This window comes from Oncorhynchus mykiss, chromosome 6 (genome assembly GCF_057628025.1).
Source record: "Oncorhynchus mykiss isolate SJ-2025 chromosome 6, ASM5762802v1, whole genome shotgun sequence".
In the NCBI taxonomy this organism is placed as follows: domain Eukaryota; kingdom Metazoa; phylum Chordata; class Actinopteri; order Salmoniformes; family Salmonidae; genus Oncorhynchus; species Oncorhynchus mykiss.
The window spans coordinates 63,490,458-63,509,080 of record NC_143027.1 but is presented as its reverse complement, the minus strand read 5'-3'; the positions used below and the strand labels follow the sequence as shown (position 1 = coordinate 63,509,080).

The window sequence follows — 18,623 nt, the reverse complement described above, 5'->3', positions numbered from 1 at the left end:
TTTGGGTGTGCACACATAGTACCGGAAGAAATGTAATCTAATTTCACCCATGGGTCCACCCTAAAGTGCTGCATGTCACGATGACACTCACCTGTCTGGATCAATAAGAGAAAATGTTTAAAACATCTTTAAGTGACTTTCTTGAGGTTCACAATCGATTTTAGATACTTTCACATGATTTGGAAATGACGCCAGAAAAATATATGTCCCATGACTTGAATGGGATTTGTGCCAAAAATCTTAAAAGGTTAGTATATGGAAACAGTGCCAGGGAAACTAAACCAAAATGTGGATTGCTGTCATACCTTGTCCATAGACTGCTTGCAGGGTAAGAAAACCAATATGTAATTTTGTAATTGGGATAAACTATCCCTTTAAACTTCAATTGATTTATTCAGAACATGAAAAGTTAAGTGCAAAAGTCATTTTATGTACACTACGTCATCACGCACAGCATTTTATCCGCTAATAAGTCAGTTTGATGGAAACATCAAACTGACTTGTGCATATTGTTTTATGTAGATTTTAGAATATTCACCTGAATCTTTTGCCAATTGGATGGCAACCTATCTGATTCAGAATAGTTTGTAAAACCGCAAGATCTTGATATTTCGTAAGTTACAATGACCAAGTTTTAAAAAATATTACACAATTTGTGTGTTTTGTACATTGATACATTATTTTATTCTTCTTCTAAACTATTCAGTTGTGCCATGCATCTTCTTTAAGTATGGACTTCTGCGCCTCTCGTGCCTCCTAAAAATGTATGTAATGTTCAAAAGATGTACCATTGTTGAAAGAAGGAGGTCGACTACAACATAGAAAGTCATATTTTATTGTAACACTGATAAGAATTGTAACACATTGAGGTAAGTTAAATAATCCACTTTTGCAAAGTTCTCTGTCCTGCAGTGGCACACAGTATTCAGCCAATCAGAGTTAGAATCCATAAAGTCTGCAGGAGCTAGTACCATCCCAAGTCTGTCCAGTTCACAGTTTTAATACAAAGTTGTTTTTTTCCTTTTGATAAAGTAGAGCACTAGTTTTTCATCATGACATCTCCATTTAGTTGGCTTACAAGTGTGTTTTACAAGGTTGAGACTTTAAAAAATCCCTTGAGGGAGAAAATAACATTCTGGTGTTTTTGATATGAGAGAGAACAGAAGCCAATCCAGTCCAGACATGACTTACTGAGTTTGTTTCTGCTAATGTCTTGGCACAATCTCACAGGGCACAATGAGATAGAGATAGGGGTTGAGTCCTTGGTGGGGAGGGAGGGCGGTCAAAGGATGGTCTCTCTACACAAAAGGCTTTGAGTGCGTTCAGAGGGTGAGGGAGAGGAGTCCAGGGGAGCAGGGGGGTTGGGAGGCCCTGGTGCTATAGGTGGACGCCGCAGGGATGAGAAAGGGGAACTCAAGGCTCCACAGCTTTGGAGGTGCAGGTCTTCATGGGCACGCTTCCTTGGGCTGCCGATGATGCGTTGTGACTGTGTCATCACCTGACCAACAGACCAACAGTTTAGCCCAGAATGATCCAACAATGGTTTCATTAAATTATCAGACCAGCTTTTTTTCATATGCATTCATACTCATGCTCATCGATAGACGTACCTGATCTATGACATTGGCACTGAATATAGCTTCCTCCATGTGTCTCTCGTCAGACTTGATGACATACTTGATGCTGTTGACCACCTGCTGGACCTCTGGAGGTAGACTGCAGCTGGAGTGCTCCAGGAATTTGGCCACCAGGATTTTGGTGTCTTTATACGTCTTGAGGTCAGCCAGAGAGTGTGGGCGCTCGTTGGAGACCGTGTGCAGGGCTCGCGGTTTGAGGCGGATGTCCACTTTCCTCCCCTCCTTCTGCTTCCTACCACTGCGGGTGCTGACTTTGGCAGCGGCGTGGGGAGGAGCTGCCACCTCTGTAGACTCTGAACACACCAAATAAACAAACATACAACATCCAATCAGGCGGGACTCAACATATTCAACACATTTGCACATTCTGTAGGTGAACGCTATTTTCACCTACGAGTCGCTGGTTTAAATGGGTGTTTTTGCCAGAGGTACTGTATGTGTAGACTGCCAGGTTAGGTGGGGAGTGATCTGGTGGGGAGATGTGAAAGGCGTACATAGTAGAGAGGTGGTAAAAGGCTCTGGTGGGGTGGGCGTTACCTTGCTCTGGTGAAGTCTGAGGAGAATCTTCAGGAGGAGGGTTGCTTGCAGAGGGGCAGACACAGCTGTCACCTGCAGAGGGAGATGTTAGCCTTATGGTGAACAAGTACTTATGCTAAAGTATATTATTTGCATTTCACCAAATGAAGTGATGCTAGACAGCACCATTTTAAAAATGTATGGATAGCCTGGTGCACACTCAAGACATTATTTCTGGTCTGATTAACCCGGTTCATCTCAACAGTAATGACCGGATCTTTCCTAAACAACACATGGGGAACAATGCCGTGCCGACACAGGAACAACTCACGTACTTCCAGATATGGAGGTACAGGAGATGGGGTCGCTGGTGGAGCGTACGATGCGAGCCAGCTTGCGATACCTCCTGCCAGACCGGAGCATGCGGGGTCGCTCTGCGGGCGCTGAGGTAGAAGGGGGCTGCGAGGCCGGGCAGGAGGAAGAGGAGGATGGGGACCACACACTGAAGCACAGCCGGGAGCCACGGGGCCGGGAAGGGGGGGACGTGGAGGGGCAGGCAGGGAGGCTCTGGGCTGCTGTGGCTACCTCTACGGAGACTGTGGCTGCGGCTGCAGAGGGGGAGGCAGAGGGCAGGGAGGGAGGAGTAGGAGGGACAGGAAGAATCAGCTGCCTCCTACTGGCTCGTTCTCTGAGGTTTGCGTGTAGCTTTACTCCTCCCTTGGGCTCCTCGTGCTCCTGTATGTTGCCGTTCTCTATGGACCAGTCTGGAGAGTGGGGTATGGAGTCCTGTGTGTGGGAGGACTCGCTGTAGCCAGTGTAGTCGACCCGGGCCAGGCCGCGGTGGCGGTGGGAGAAGCGGGCACTGAACTCTAGACTGATGGAGCTGCCATCAGTGGGGGCGGTGTGCAGCGTGCCATAGGGAGAGGAGTCAGAGCCCTGCACCTCCAGGGAACAGAGATCCTCTGAGGAGCAACTGTGGTCTGGAATTTCTGCTACCTCCTCTGATACCATTAGAGAGGCACTGTCCACCGAGGCTGGGACAAGACACAGGAGAGCACAAGCATCAGCTGCACCAAATTATAGTACAGGCATAGATATCAAACATGGCTCAATCCTATGGGTGAGATACACCAGCCTGTTCACACACACAGTCAAAGTGTTGTGAGGGGTGGCTGTAGCGATAGTGATTAAGCCTTCCTTACCCTGAGTACTGAGACCAGCTGTGGCGTTTCTCTCACAGAGGCTGGACTGATCATTGCTGGTAGTGACCTGTAGAGAGGCGCAAATGGACAGACAGACACACACACACACACACACACATGATTAGTTCTTACAGTTAACAAAGGAGACACACATTTCCAAAGGGATAGTGAGTGAGGGAACCAAATAAATCTGCCATTAGTGAAACCCTTGTTAACGAGGAACAGGTGGGAGAGGCAGAGAATCCTTTTGGAGAACATCTGTCAGAGGCTGCTGCTTCTTCCCGACACATCTGGCAACCATGTGCTCAGTACCACACTCTGGCCAGTAGAGAGCTCTCTAAGCACACATCACCCACTCCACATCAGGAATTCCATTGCCATTTTAGAGGTGGTGAACTGTCACTGTAATGTGGTTTTCTTAAATAATTGAATGCTTATTATGTTATGTGTTAAGTGTGCTTGCTTTCTCATCCCATCATGATGAGTATTTCTAAATCATAGCAGTGAATATGGAAAAGGATAATCAGGGTCTTAGAAGCATGTAACGCCGTGTAGTGTCTGTAGTACCATTTAATATAAAGCATGTTCCAATACAATACCTCTGTCTTATCGTTCATAAGCTGCAGTCACCTGTACAAACTGATCATTTCGGGTCCATACCTCTATTCTTGTCAACCTGCAAGAGGTGAGCGACTAGAATGTCTATTCAGGGGGAATCTAGATCCCTCCTATTGCAGCTGCTCCCCTATGAGGCATACATCTAACAGTAGCCAGTCCCCTGAGGTGCTTTCCCTGCATCAACACTTCAAAGGCATGTACTTCAGGTGAGAAAACTCTATATTGATTTGACCTTATTCGCAGAATCTTTGTTAGAAGATCATTTTCAGGAGATCTGTGCAGAGAGCTCTAAAAGAGGAAGGGAAGCCTTTTGGTATTACATTTTAGAGAAAATAATAAATTTTGCTCTAAAATTTTGGTGCACCAATGTCTCTTAAAATATCAAAGGGACACAAAAGGCACTCTTTTTGTGGAACGACCCAGCTTTGTTATAGATTCGATTCCTATGTCTTTGTCTCCTGTGGTTTCCCATCACTGTCATGTAAGAGACATACGCCCTTGTCTGTCTTAGGAGAGCCATAAAGCACCACTCAGCCCTAAACAGATGACTGCGCCAATGATTGAATGGCATTTTTTGTTAAGCTTGCATTCAATTGCCACTCCCTGTTGCACACAACAAGCTTCAATCCCCCCCTGTCACAAGGGGATGTATGGCTGATTTAAGATGAAATCGTCAACCCTGTTACAGTCAACCCTGTTACAGTCAACCCTGTTACAGTCAACCCTGTTACTATATTTGGCACTTATAGGCAATTACTATAAAAACATGTTTTAATTTAACCTCAAGAGATGGGAAAAAATGTTTTTTTAGGAAGTTGAACATGTGCTCTTAATGACAATATTAAAATTAGATGAAATCAAATGTTATTTTCTTTACCAAGTTCCACTTCTCAAAAGGTACCCAATTGGTGGAACGACTCAAATGCATTCAACAGGAAACCAACTATATTTCTTGAAGAAATCATCTCACAACAATAGTACCTCCATGATTGAGTTCAAAGGAAAAACAGGATGTTACGTTAAACTCATCAAACTGAAATCTATACCCGCTCTGATGTTCTACCAGACAAGATGTGTCTTCTGTATCTCATCTAAATTAGACTTTTTCCATCACACTTATAGTACACCCGGAAAGTATTCAGACCCCTTGACTTTTCCCACATTTTGTTAGGTTACAGCCTTATTCTAAAATCGATTAATTAAATTGTTTTCCTCATCAATCTACATACAATACCCCACGACAAAGCAAAAGCAGGTTCTGAAACTTTTGCAAATATACAGTTGAAGCTGGAAGTTTACATATACATTAGCTAAATACATTTAAACTCAGTTTTTCGCAATTCCTGACATTTAATCCTAGTAAATATTCCCTGTCTTAGGTCAGTTAGGATCACCACTTTATTTTAAGAATGTGAAATGTCAGAATAATAGTAGAGTAATTTATTTCAGATTTGATTTCTTTCATCACATTCCCAGTGGGTCAGAAGTTTACATACACTCAATTAGTATTTGGTAGCATTGTCTTTAACTTGTTTAAAACGTTTCAGGTAGCCTTCCACAAGCTTCCCACAATAAGTTGGGTGAATTTTGCCCCATTCCCCCTAACAGAGCTGGTGTAACTGAGTCAGGTTTGTAGGCCTCCTTGCTCGCACATGCTTTTTCAGTTCTGTCCACACATTTTCTACAGGATTGAGGTCAAGGGCTTTGTGATGGCCACTCCAATACCTTGACTTTGTTGTCCTTAAGCCATTTTGCCTAAACTTAGGAGGTATGCTTGGTGTCATTGTCCATTTGGAAGACCCATTTGCAACCAAGCTTTAACTTCCTGACTGATGTCTTGAGATGTTGTTTCAATATATGCACGTAATTTTCCTCATCATGATGATTTTGTGAAGTGCACTAGTCCCTCCTGCAGCAAAGCACCCCCACAACATGATGCTGCCACCACCGTGCTTCACGGTTGGGATGGTGTTGTTCGGCTTGCAAGCCTCCCACCTTTGTCCTCCAAACATAACAATGGTCAGAGGACATTTCTCCAAAAAGTACGATCTTTGTCCCCATGTGCAGTTGCAAACCTTAGTCTGGCTTTTTTATGCCGGTTTTGTACCAGTGGCTTCTTCCTTGCTGAGTGGCCTTTCAGGTTATGTAGATATAGGACTCGTTCTACTGTGGATATAGATACTTTTGTACCTGTTTCCTCCAACATCTTCACAAGGTCCATTGCTGTTGTTCTGGGATTGATTTGCACTTTTCTCACCAAAGTACGTTCATCTCTAGGAGACAGAACATGTCTCCTTCCTGAGCGGTATGACGGCTGCGTGGTCCCATGGTGTTTATACTTGCGTATTATTGTTTGTACAGATGAACATGGTACCTTCAGGCATTTGGAAATTGCTCCTAAGGATGAACCAGACTTGTGGAGATCTACAATTTTTTTCTGAAGTCTTGTCTGATTTCTTTTGATTTTCCCATGATGTCAAGCAAAGAGGCACTGAGTTTTGAAGGTAGACCTTGAAATACATCCACAGGTACACCTCCAATTGACTCAAATTATGTCAATTAGCCTATCAGAAGCTTCTAAAGCCATGACATCATTTTCTGGAATTTTCCAAGCTGTTTAAAGGCACAATCAACTTAGTGTATGTAAACTTCTGACCCACTGGAATTGTGATACAGTGAATTATAAGTGAAAAAATGTGTCTGTAAACAACAGATGTAAAAATGACCTGTGTCTTGCACAAAGTAGATGTCCTAACCGACTTGCCAAAACTATAGTTTGTTAACAAGAAATTTGTGGAGTGGTTGAAAACGAGTTTTAATGACTCCAACCTAAGTGTATGTAAACATCTGACTTCAACTGTATATAAAAAAACATATACCTTATTTACATAAGTATTCAAACCTTTTGCTATGAGATTAGAAATTGAGCTCAGGTGCATCCTGTTTCCATTGATCATCCTTGAGATGTTTCAACAACTTGATTGGAGTCCACTTGTGATAAATTAAATTGATTGTACATGATTTGGAAAGGCACAATGCGGTCTATATAAGGTCCAACAGTGGACAGTGCATTTCAGAGAAGGAAAAAGCCATGAGGTCAAAGGAGATGTCTGTAGAGCTCCGAGACAGGATTGTGTCGAGGAACCAATCTGGGGAAGGGTTCCCAAAAAAATCTGCAGCATTGAAGGTCCCCAAGAACACAGTGGCCTCCATCATTCTTAAATGGAAGAAGTTTGGAACTACCAAGGCCCTTAGAGCTGGCAGCCCGGCCAAACTGAGCAATCCGGGGAGAAGGGCCTTGGTCAGGGAGGTGACCAAGAACCCGATGGTCACTCTGACAGCGCTCCAGAGTTCATCTGTGGAGATGGGGGGACCTTCTAGAGGACAACCATATCTGCCCATCTCTGCAGCACTCCACCAATCAGGCCTTCATGGTAGAGTGGCCAAACGGAAGCTACTCCTCAGTAAAAGGCACATGACAGCCCGCTTGGAGTTTGCCAAAAGGCACCTAAAGACTCTAAGACCATGAAAAATGAGATTATCTGGTTTGATGAAACCAAGATTGAACTCTTTTGCCTGAATGTCAAGCGTGACATCTGGAGGAAACCTGGCACCATCCCAACGGCAAAGCATGGTGGTGGCAGCGTCATGCTGTGGGGATGTTTTTCAGCAGCAGGGACTGGGAGACTAGTCAGGATCAAGGGAAAGATGAACAGAGAAAAGTACAGAGACATCCTTGATGAAAACCTGCTCCATAGCGCTCAGGATCTCAGACTGGGGTTAAGGTTCACCTTCCAACAGGACAACAGCCCTAAGCGCACAGCCAAGACATCGCAGAAGTGGCATCGGGGCAAGTCTCTGAATGTACTTGAAGGGCCAAGCCAGATCCCTGCAAAGACCTGAAAATAGCTGTGCAGTGACTCTCCCCATCCAACCGGAAAAAGCTTGAGAGGATCTGCAGAGAAGAATGGGAGAAACTCCCCAAATACAGGTGTGCCAAGCTTGTAGCGTCATACCCAAGAAGACTGGAGGCTGTAATCGCTGCCAAAGGTTCTTCAACAAAGTACTGAGTAAAGGGTCTGGATACTTATGTAAATGAATGTGATATTTCAGTTTTTTTTATTTTTATACATTTGCAAAAAAAATGTAAAAACCTGCTTTTGCTTTGTTATTATATGGTATTGTGTGTAGATTGATGAGGGGGGGGGGGGACTATTTCATCCAATTTAGAATACCGCTGAAATGTAACAAAATATGGAAAAAGTCAAAGGGTCTGAATACTTTCTGAATGCACTGTATCTGTGTGCTGCTGCCTTAGGGGAGGCCTTATGAGGTCAGCAGTGAATTGGGTCATCTGCATAATGAAATGTTACACGTCTTTATTATTTGTCCTTTATTAGAGCCTGTGGCAGCAATTTACACAGCGAGAGAGAGAGAGGAGCATAAAACCCTCTCACCTCACTAATCCTCATCCCAAATAGAAACATCAACTGAGTCTCTAACTGGCTAGCTTCTCTCTGTGTACTTCTCCTTCTCTCTTTGTGATCTCATACAACCACTTCTTCTGAAGCCCAAATGCCTTTCTTAGCACTCTCCTTTGTAGTTGTGTTCTTACAATGTGCATGTAAACAGGGACGTATTCAACAGTGAGAGGGGTTCTAAACAACTCTGACTGTGAATAGACAACGTGTAATGTTAGAAAGAGGCTGGCTAGTACACTGGTCTTTTATGGGGGAAGGATGGTAGTGCTACTCACCTGACTGGCAGGGGTCTGCCCCATCCCCAACCCCACCACAGACTCATACGACGGGGGCAACTCAGAGGGGTAGAGTGTCCCAGGGCTGTTGATGGGCACTCCATAGATGGTACTGAACGGGGAGTGTGGAAAGTCCAGATGTAGACTTCTGAATGTGAGAAACATTAGGGAGGAAAGGTGTGAGGAGAGAAATAATAATAATATCCTCTTCTTCCTCAATCCAGCAACACTTCAATTTTGAGTAAACAAACACATTCAATTGGTTGAGAGGCACATTGTTTTTCATGTGGTGTTAATTAAAAATATCTCACCCATGCAAGAGCCGAGCCATCTTTTTTAATTAAAACCCATTCTCCTGTGAAGTGGCAGAGTATAAAATACAACTTGAGTGTCTGAATTAATCATCCAGCGCATGATGATGTCATGACATGTTTCTGCCCTCAGCTAGGGGACTCTACAAAGGCTTCCTCTGCATGTTTCTATTTACAGCCTAACTGACAAGGACACATGACATCTAGCCAAGCAGCTGGATCAGCATGCCTTCAAAGATGTGGAAATGGAACTGACTCTCCTATACCAAGTGGAAGGAGATCAATGGCACATTTACACAAGGCCATGGATCTTACTTTACCAGTGCTCCTTAACAAAGCACTACAACATTCTGAGTCTGTACTGAGCATTGTGAGTGGCTTGGCTCAAGGGCTCCACAGAATTTGTGTTAAACGCTCAACAAAGCTTACTTAGTGTCCAATAAGCTTTCTCTACCCGTAACCTTGTTCTGAACACCTCCAAAACAAAGGTCATGTGGTTTGGTTAGAAGAATGCCCCTCTCCCTACCGGTGTTACTACCTCTGATGGTTTAGAGCTTGAGATAGTCACCTCATACAAGTACTTGGGAGTATGGCTAGACGGTACACTGTCCTTCTCTCAGCACATATCAAAGCTGCAGGCTAAAGTAAAATCTATACTTGGTTTCCTCTATTGTATTCGCTCCTCTTTCACCCCAGCTGCCAAACTAACCCTGATTCAGATGACCATCCTACCCATGCTAGATTTTGGAGATGTCATTTATAGATCGGCAAGTCAGGGTGCTCTCGAGCGGCTAGGTGTTCTTTACTATTCGGCCATCAGATTTGCAACAAATACTCAAACGGGACAGTTTTATTCAAAGACTCAATCATGGACACTGTGGCTGCTTTGTGTGATGTATTGTTGTCTCTACCATCTTTTCCTTTGTGCTGTTGTCTGTGCCCAATAATGTTTGTACTATGTTTTCTGCTGCTACCATGTTGTGTTGCTGTGTTGCTACCATGCTGTGTTGTCATGTGTTGCTGCCTTTCTATGTTGTTGTCTTAGGTCTCTCTTTATGTAGTGTTGTGTTGTCTCTCTTGTCGTGATGTGTGTTTTTGTTACGGTTTTCTTTAGGTGAAAGAGAGTCGGACCAAAATGCAGCGTGGTAATTTAGATTCATCTTTAATAATGATGATGAAACACGAACAATACAAAAATGTACTGTGAAAACCTATACAGCCTATCTGGTGGCAACAAACACAGAGACAGGAACAATCACCCATGAAACACTCAAAGAATATGGCTGCCTAAATATGGTTCCCAATCAGAGACAACGATAAACACCTGCCTCTGATTGAGAACCACTCCAGACAGCCATTGACTTTGCTAGAGAACCCCACTAAACCACAATCCAAATACCTACGAAAACCCCAAGACAAAACACACCACATAAATAAACCCATGTCACACCCTGGCCTGACCAAAATAATGAAGAAAACACAAAATATAAAGACCAGGGCGTGACAGTTTTGTCCTATATTTATATTGTATTTATTTTACATTTTTAATCCCAGCCCCCGTCCCTGCAGGAGGCCTTTTCCCTTTTGGTAGGCCGTCATTGTAAGTAAGAATTTGTTCTTAACGGACTTGCCTAGTTGAATAAAGTTTAAATAAATAAAATATTTAAATAAATGTCTACGATCAAACTTGCTCTAGCCACTTACAATATATATATTTAATCAAACATATGTGTTTAGTTTAAACTCTGCCATCAATCACTAAAATAAAATATGATTCTGGGCGAGGATAAAACCAAATAATCAAACTAGGAGTTGTATCAAACCTAGCCTCATTGTGAACCAAGCTTCCCTAAAACGGGAAGCCTGGGGAAGTTCCATGGCAAAAAGTAGCTAAAGAGGGGAGGGAACCAGGTGTAAATCATGGTGCAAAACACGCCTACACGGGCACCCGAGCGAGATTAATCAAACCCCCTCAGTGCGTAAAGACAAAAAAAATCTATAAAACAAGCACTGGATGGTGACCAAACATTTTAGAACGTTTGCATCACCCTGGTTTTTACAGCATTTCTCTGTTGTTTCGGGACGAGATAAAGCTGCAGCAAGAGAGGAAAAATGGTCTACAATGCTGGCCATTTCAATATTTCTTATTTTGAAGTTTCTGGAGTGATATTTGGGTGTACAGGCTTGCATGAGCCCCGGGAAAAGAAGTAGCTAGTCACAATGAGGTTCACTTTGACAAGTCAGTTAACCTTGTAAGCTACCTAGGTATAACTAGCTACAGTTACCTACTAGCTAGTTCAATTTCTCTCAGGATTATAAAGGCAACAAAATGTTAATAAAAAAAAGTATATTATTGACCTAAAGGGTTAGCTGTGTTAGCCCAGTATCTAACTTATTCAGGGTCAGTGATACATAAAGCAACCATAGTACTGTCTATCCATCTCAACTCTGGACCTCGAAGCCAATTCCACTGCCTTCATTGTTCCCCTTTAATCAGGGACTAATTTAGACCTCGTAGGGTAAGAGTTGAATACGCCTGGTCTGTCTACTATGGGAACAACGGCTACCTTTTTGCAAGCAACATTGCTAAAATGAATCAAATAAAATGAACCTCAAAATATGTTACCTCTAATTCTCATATCCTGTAACCTAATTGTCATCGCCTAACTTTCATACTGTACCTAAATTACAAGGGTTGAATTTTTATAATTTTGTCCGCACTCAACCTGGTCCGAGCATTTTGTATTATCTTGTACGTAAATCTGTGACGCTTCATTTAGTATGATATATTACGTTTAGCATGGTATTAATTTGTGGATTTCCATCACCCATTTCGTATGATATGTTATGAATTACAATTCATATTATATGTTACAAATTTGCAAAATGTACAGTATGTTATGAATTTGCAAAACGTATGATATGTCATGAATTCTAGTTAGATGGCTAACGTTAGCTAGGCTATGGGTTAAGGTTAGGGGTTAGTGTTAATGTCAGTGCTTAATTTGAGCCGGAAGAGGATCTGGCACCTCTCCGTTCCTCTTTCTGGAACCTATTTGGACACATCCGGTACCTCTTGTGGCATGAAAAATAAGTGTAACTTTTAGCAATGTAAAAATTCTAATAAAAGCGATCAAAGTTAATTTGAGTTGCCTCTTCGCTAATTGTCCTGCTTTAATTGTTTTTCCACCATTCATTTTTCCCATAGGAGATTTTAGAAACAGTTCAAATAAGGGCTGTGTTTCGTGTAGGCTTACCCAGGCATGATGTTTTGATAACTGTGTAAATCTCTCAAGGACAAGGTGACTTTTTTATTTATTATATTTTTTACCCCTTTTTCTCCCCAATTTCATGTTATCCAATTGGTAGTTAGTCTTGTCCCATCGCTGCAACTCCCGTATGGACTCGGGAGAGGCGAAGGTCGAGAGCCATGTGTCCTCCGAAACACGACCCTGCCAAGTCGCACTGCATCTTGACACACTGCCCACTTAACCCGGAAGCCAGTTGCACCAATGTGTCAGAGGAAACACTGTGCAACTGGTGACTGAAGTCAGCGTGCATGTGCCCAGCCCGCCACAGGAGTCGCTAGAGCGCAATGGGAAAAGGACGGCCAAACCCTCTCCTAACCTGGACGATGCTGGGCCAATTGTGTGGGACCTCATGGAGACCCATGGAACCTCATGGGTCTCCAAGTCGCGGCCAGTTGCGACACACCCTGGGATCAAACCAGGGTCTGTAGTGATGCCTCTAGCACTGCCTTAGACCGCTGCGCCACTCGGGATCATCAATATATTCGCCTGCATTTACTCCCCAAAAATGAAATGCTAATTAGCTGCTAATGTGGCTATCATAAAGAACTACAAATACCATGATCTGGATGAGACAGCTGAATAAAGGCAAAGGTAAGAATATCTGGATTAACTATCTAATGTTAGCTAAATTTAGTCATGAATAAATTGGCTAAATGTTTTTAAATTAATACTTTTGTGAACTGTCTAAAGTAAGTTTTAAATTATCACAATACCTATTAGCAAAGGTGTCAGCTAGAGAAGACATGCACGAGCTTGCAGGGATTTGTAGTCTTCTATGATGTCTACTTTGATGGTAATTAGCATGTTCAAATCTGAGAGTAAACAGAGCTGAATATATTGATAAAGGCCAACTTGTCTGAGAGAGATTTACATGTTTATCAAAAAACGTCACGCTAAGATAAGCCTACATGACATACAGCCCTTATTTTAATTGTTTCTATGGTGGAAAAACTATTTCCCTGTTTGACCGCTAGGTTTTATTGGTATTATGACACCTTCACTGTGGGGCTCTATTTGAGTGTACCGGCTGTATGTTTACTATGTTACGTCTAGTCTATGAGACCAGCCTGCAGCACTGGTATATGGATTGCCTCATACAGTTGAAGTCGGAAGTTTACATACACTTAGGTTGGAGTCATTAAAACTCGTTTTTCAACCACTCCACAAATTTCTTGTTAACAAACTATAGTTTTGGCAAGTCGCTTAGGACATCTACTTTGTGCATGACACAAGTCATTTTTCCAACAATTGTTTACAGAAAGATTATTTCACTTATAATTCCCTGTATCACAATTCCAGTGGGTCAGAAGTTTACATACACTAAGTTGACTGTGCCTTTAAACTTGGAAAATTCCAGAAAATGATGTCATGGCTTTAGAGGCTTCTGATAGGCTAAATGATATCATTTGAGTCAATTGGAGGTGTACCTGTGGATGTATTTCAAGGCCAACCTTCAAACGCAGTGCCTCTTTGCTTGACATCATGGGGAAATCAAAGGAAATCAGCCAAGACTTCAGATAAAAAACGGTAGACCACCACAAGTCTGGCTCATCCTTGGGATCAATTTCCAAACGCCTGAAGGTACCATGTTCATCTGTACAAACAATAGTACCCAAGTATAAACACCATGGGACCACGCAGCTGTCATAACGCTCAGGAAGGAGACATGTTCTGTCTCCTAGAGATGAACGTACTTCGGTGAGAAAAGTGCAAATCAATCCCAGAACAACAACAATGGACCTTGTGACGATGCTGGAGGAAACAGGTACAAAAGTATCTATATCCACAGTAAAACAAGTCCTATATCTACACAACCTGAAAGGCCGCTCAGCAAGGGAGAAGCCACTGCTCCAAAACCGCCATAAAAAAGCCAGACTACGGTTTGCAACAGCACGTGGGGACAAAGATCGTACTTTTTGGAGAAATGTCCTCTGGTCTGATGAAACAAAAATAGAACTGTTTGGCCATAATGACCATCGTTATGTTTGGAGGAAAAAGGAGGCTTGCAAGTCGAACAACACCATCCCAACCGCGAAGCAATGGGGTGGCAGCATCATGTTGTGGGGGTGCTTTGCTGCAGGAGGGACTGGTGCACTTCACAAAATACATGGCATCATGAGGGAAAATTATGTGGACATATTGAAGCAACATCTCAAGACATCAGTCAGGAAGTTAAAGCTTGGTCAAAAATGGGTGTTCCAAATGGACAATGACCTCAAGCATACTTCCAAAGTTGTGGAAAAATGGCTTAAGGACAACTAAGTCAAGGTATTGGATTGGCCATCACAAAGCCCTGACCTCACTCCTATAGAAAATGTGTGGGCAGAACTGAAAAAGCTTGTGAGGCTTACAAACCTGAGGTGTACGAACCTCACTCAGTTACACCAGCTGTCAGGAGGAATGGGGCAAAATTCACCCAACTTATTGTGGGAAGCTTGTGGAAGGCTACCTGAAACATTTGACCCAAGTTAAACAATTTAAAGGCAATGCTACCAACTACTAATTGAGTGTATGTAAACTTCTAACCCACTGGGAATGTGATGAAAGAAATAAAAGCTGAAATAAATCACTCTACTGTTATTCTGACATTTCACATTCTTAAAATAAAGTGGTGATCCTAACTGACCTAAGACAGGGAATATTTACTAGGATTAAATGCCAGGAATTGTGAACTGAGTTTAAATGTATTTGGCTAAGGTGCATGTAAACTTCCGACTGTATATAGTCTACTAGTATGGTTTTAAATTGAGAACATATAGCTCAACATGTAAACCATGTGAGAGTTTTGCTGTTCTCTGCTTCAGATGACAGATCCCCATAAGGCCAGTGATGCATGCCATATGATAAGCTGCAAAATTGATTCAGATAGCTGATATACTGAGACAGAGTGACAATTAAACAAGACTGGAGATCTTACAACTAGACAAAAAGGAAATGTTCATTTGAGAATACAACACAGAGACATTAAAGACACAGAGACAGAACCCCTTCTCTTCTTTATTGCAGGATTGTGATTAATCAACATCGACACTAGTTCATTTTGAATAATATTTTAACAGTTAACTTGTTTTAAACACTTCATCACTGCAAAATGTACAAGTAAGCTAACTCTTATGTCAAGATTAGACATCTTAGTCTAAACAATAGAAAAGTGAGTGGTAGTAACAAGTAGGCTATTATTAGTAAAACAATTTCAGGTGAACAAAAAACTTGATACCAGCAGTGACTAACCTTGCTCCATTAATCCCTGATCTACTGGGTGAGCAGACTTCTGTTCCAGCCCAGCAATAGTACACTTGATTATCAACTCATTAGGTTTGATAAGTTGAATCAGGTGTGTTATTTCTGGGCTGAAACAGAACCCTGCACACCTATCAGACCTCCAGCCTTCTCCAATTATAATAGGTTTATACATTGTGTGTGATGTTCAACTGTTTTTGTATACAACATGTGCTAACATGTAGGCCTACACATATAACGCAGGGCATATAGGTAGGCCTAACTATGTTAGCAAAAGTTATATACAAAAATACGCTGGTATACACAGTTACTGTGTGAGAAGGTGTTAAAGTTATGTATATGTGGGCTAAAAAGTACCAGTGGCCTGGCTTTGGCCCCAAGTGAGAGCAGGTCTGCCGGAGCCACGGCCCAGACACGGGTGCCGGCCCACATAGATGGAAACAAAAAGTTTGAGCCTTTTAGGTAAAACACTGGGGTAAATCCTGTACGGAAACACACTATTAGACTCTTGGGACATTCATTAGGACCTCTCTCTTCATCTGCAAACACAGGCTTTCACAACTTTCCATAACTGAGGACAGAAAACATCACAATAAAACAGAATTCCTTATACTGAAATTAGTCAGCACTGAACATTATGTTGTTATTATCTCTCTGTCCTCCGTTCTTTCTTTCTTGGGACTGGAGAATATTTGTATAATGTCCTCCCACAAAGTGACCTGCCCTGTCCAGTAGCCTACACTCTCCCTTTACTGACAGCTAGAGCTGCAATCTCTTCCTAGGCTGTGATCAACAAATGCATTTGGAGACTGTAATTTAAAAACAATGATTACATCAAGATACTGTAGTTAGCTAATAGAAAGTTATCTAGATAATGACATTTAATTCATTTAGCTAAACAGTGTGAAGTTAGCTTGTTAGCTAGCAGCTCAGTTGAGTTAGCCTACTAGAAGTGTAATACATAGTTTAACATTTCAAAATATATTTACTTACTTGAATAGGTTCTCCCACTGCCTCTGTTTTTGAGCCCTTATTTTTTATAATAATGGGCAATCTTCAAGATATTTCGGTGGTAGCAAAGCGCAGCCAGCAGTAATATGGACGAATGGTGACAAGGTAAAACGTGTGTTTGTCGACAGAGCAGTTTAGAACGTGTTGTGACATTTCACTTAACCAGCATAATCCACTTTCAATTTTAACAAATATAAATCGCAGGCTGTCAGCCTCACTTGATCATTTGAAAACGTTCACTTGAAACTAGCAAACGCAACAACTCTCTACAAAAGGTGTCCTACCCGGACGGAAAACAGTTGCACACACAACCCCTACAGGTGTGTGGGGAGGGTTCTTGAAATGTAACAGCCAATCAAAATCTTGCGAAACTGTTCAAATCGCCTTTGCAATACAAAATTCTCCAGGCATGACAACAACATGATTTTGGAGGCATGGCAACGCAAGATTATATCAAACCCAGTGTGACAGGTGCCAAAGGAGATGCTACAGCCACTCATTCAAACAGGCATGTTGCTATGTTGGTTAGCCAGGTTGTTAGGAGATTGTTAGGAGGTCAGAGTGTTGTGCTGCAGCCAGTACATCTGTACATCTATCACTGAAGTGCAGGTGTTGTGTTGCTTTGCTGTAGTACCTCAGTTTACCCATCACCGGGGTCAAGGTGTTGTGTTGTGTTTGTTCTGTTGTGTTGTGTTGTGATGTTGTGTTGTGTTGCGATACCTCTGTCCGTCCATCACCGGGGTGCAGGTGTACTCTGGGGGGTAGTAGGGTGGTGGAGGGATGGGTGGGATGAACTCGTCAAAGTCAAGGGTCTGGTGCAGGATGGTGCCGTGGGGGGTCATGCAGTCAGCGCTCAGGGCTCGTGCTCTGTGTGGCATGAACTGAAACAGACAGACAGACAGACAGACAGATAGAGAGAGACACAAACCCAATTTTTATTTCAGAGACAGGAAACCGCCGTCTATTTGTCTCATTCTGAGCTTTATACAGATTTATACTGGGACCATTGAACGTGTTCATTTCAACAACATTCTGTAAAAAAAAGGCATCTAGAAAAAGGTTATCTATCTGACACAATGATGTTTATTTTTTTCGATACTCGGACAAAGGAACTATGCAGTAGCATGCGTCATTATCGATGGCAAAGTCGTTAATGGCCGGGCTAATAAAGCCAGACACAATGGAGCAGTGGAGGAAAAAACGCTGGCTGGATCAATACGTGTCAAGTGAAGGAAGCCTGCCCTGGCCTGGCCAGCACGTTGTGCATTGAGTCAGTCAGGCTTTAGTAGGCAGCCAGCTTTGTTCCTGGGAGCTGAAAACTTTCCTTGTGAAATGGGAATGAAGCCAGATTGAGAGGGGCTCTGTGAGTGTACTGGGAATAGGAGGAGACAGGTCCTTTGTCATTCACCCTCCTGTGACCTTACGGCTGTACAGGCCAGTTTAATCTCTCCTGGTCTGTGTTTTTAAAACAGTGGCATGTCTCACATTCCTCCTGCTCCCAACCAGACGGCGACGTGCCATTGAGAAGTTCCCATTCAGGACGCACTGGAGTTCAGCTTGTCTACTTTGAAGTTCAAATCTGACTTTGAGAAATGTGCCCATCTGTTGCATTGTGTCTGCCATCAATCATGTGTCATACAAGAAGAGCAAAGAAAGTTTACATAGATATATTCATTATCAGTCAAGGACAAAGACATGAAAAGCTCTCATTGAAATTCTGAGTAAATAGTAAAACCTTGCCCTTACCACCTAAATGACTGTGATCTGTATCATTTTAGGTTACAAAAAGTATTGTTTTTGCATTTTCTTCTAGCCACAAAAGATGAAGAAACTGAACCAGGTGCAAAATCAAACGTATTATCCTGCTCTTAAGCTTCTGGTCCTGTAGCTCATTGTGCCTGTGCGGTGACTGTGTAGCTGGGACAACTAGTGATGTCTTGCATTGCCACTCTGTGCTCTGAGATGAAACTAATCCCCTACTGGCAGCCTCCACTCTAGCCCCTGCACCAATCCCATTGCTA

The 18,623-nt window shown here is 42.6% G+C and overlaps 1 protein-coding gene across 2 annotated transcripts in view; it reads right to left on the bottom strand.

The window, feature by feature from the left end:
* Positions 1–819: 819 nt before the first annotated feature.
* entrep2 (endosomal transmembrane epsin interactor 2) overlaps positions 820–18,623 on the bottom strand; it is a 146,942-nt gene continuing 129,138 nt past the window's right edge. For both annotated transcript variants that reach the window (XM_036980675.2, XM_090238529.1), the window contains 7 exons: positions 17,323–17,483; positions 8,730–8,877; positions 3,356–3,422; positions 2,489–3,187; positions 2,175–2,246; positions 1,611–1,930; positions 820–1,498 (listed from right to left, as the gene is read on the bottom strand). In XM_036980675.2, the coding sequence (XP_036836570.2) occupies positions 1,283–1,498; positions 1,611–1,930; positions 2,175–2,246; positions 2,489–3,187; positions 3,356–3,422; positions 8,730–8,877; positions 17,323–17,483 (1,683 nt within the window). In that variant the 3' untranslated portion in view covers positions 820–1,282. The remainder of the gene's footprint in view (positions 1,499–1,610; positions 1,931–2,174; positions 2,247–2,488; positions 3,188–3,355; positions 3,423–8,729; positions 8,878–17,322; positions 17,484–18,623) is intronic.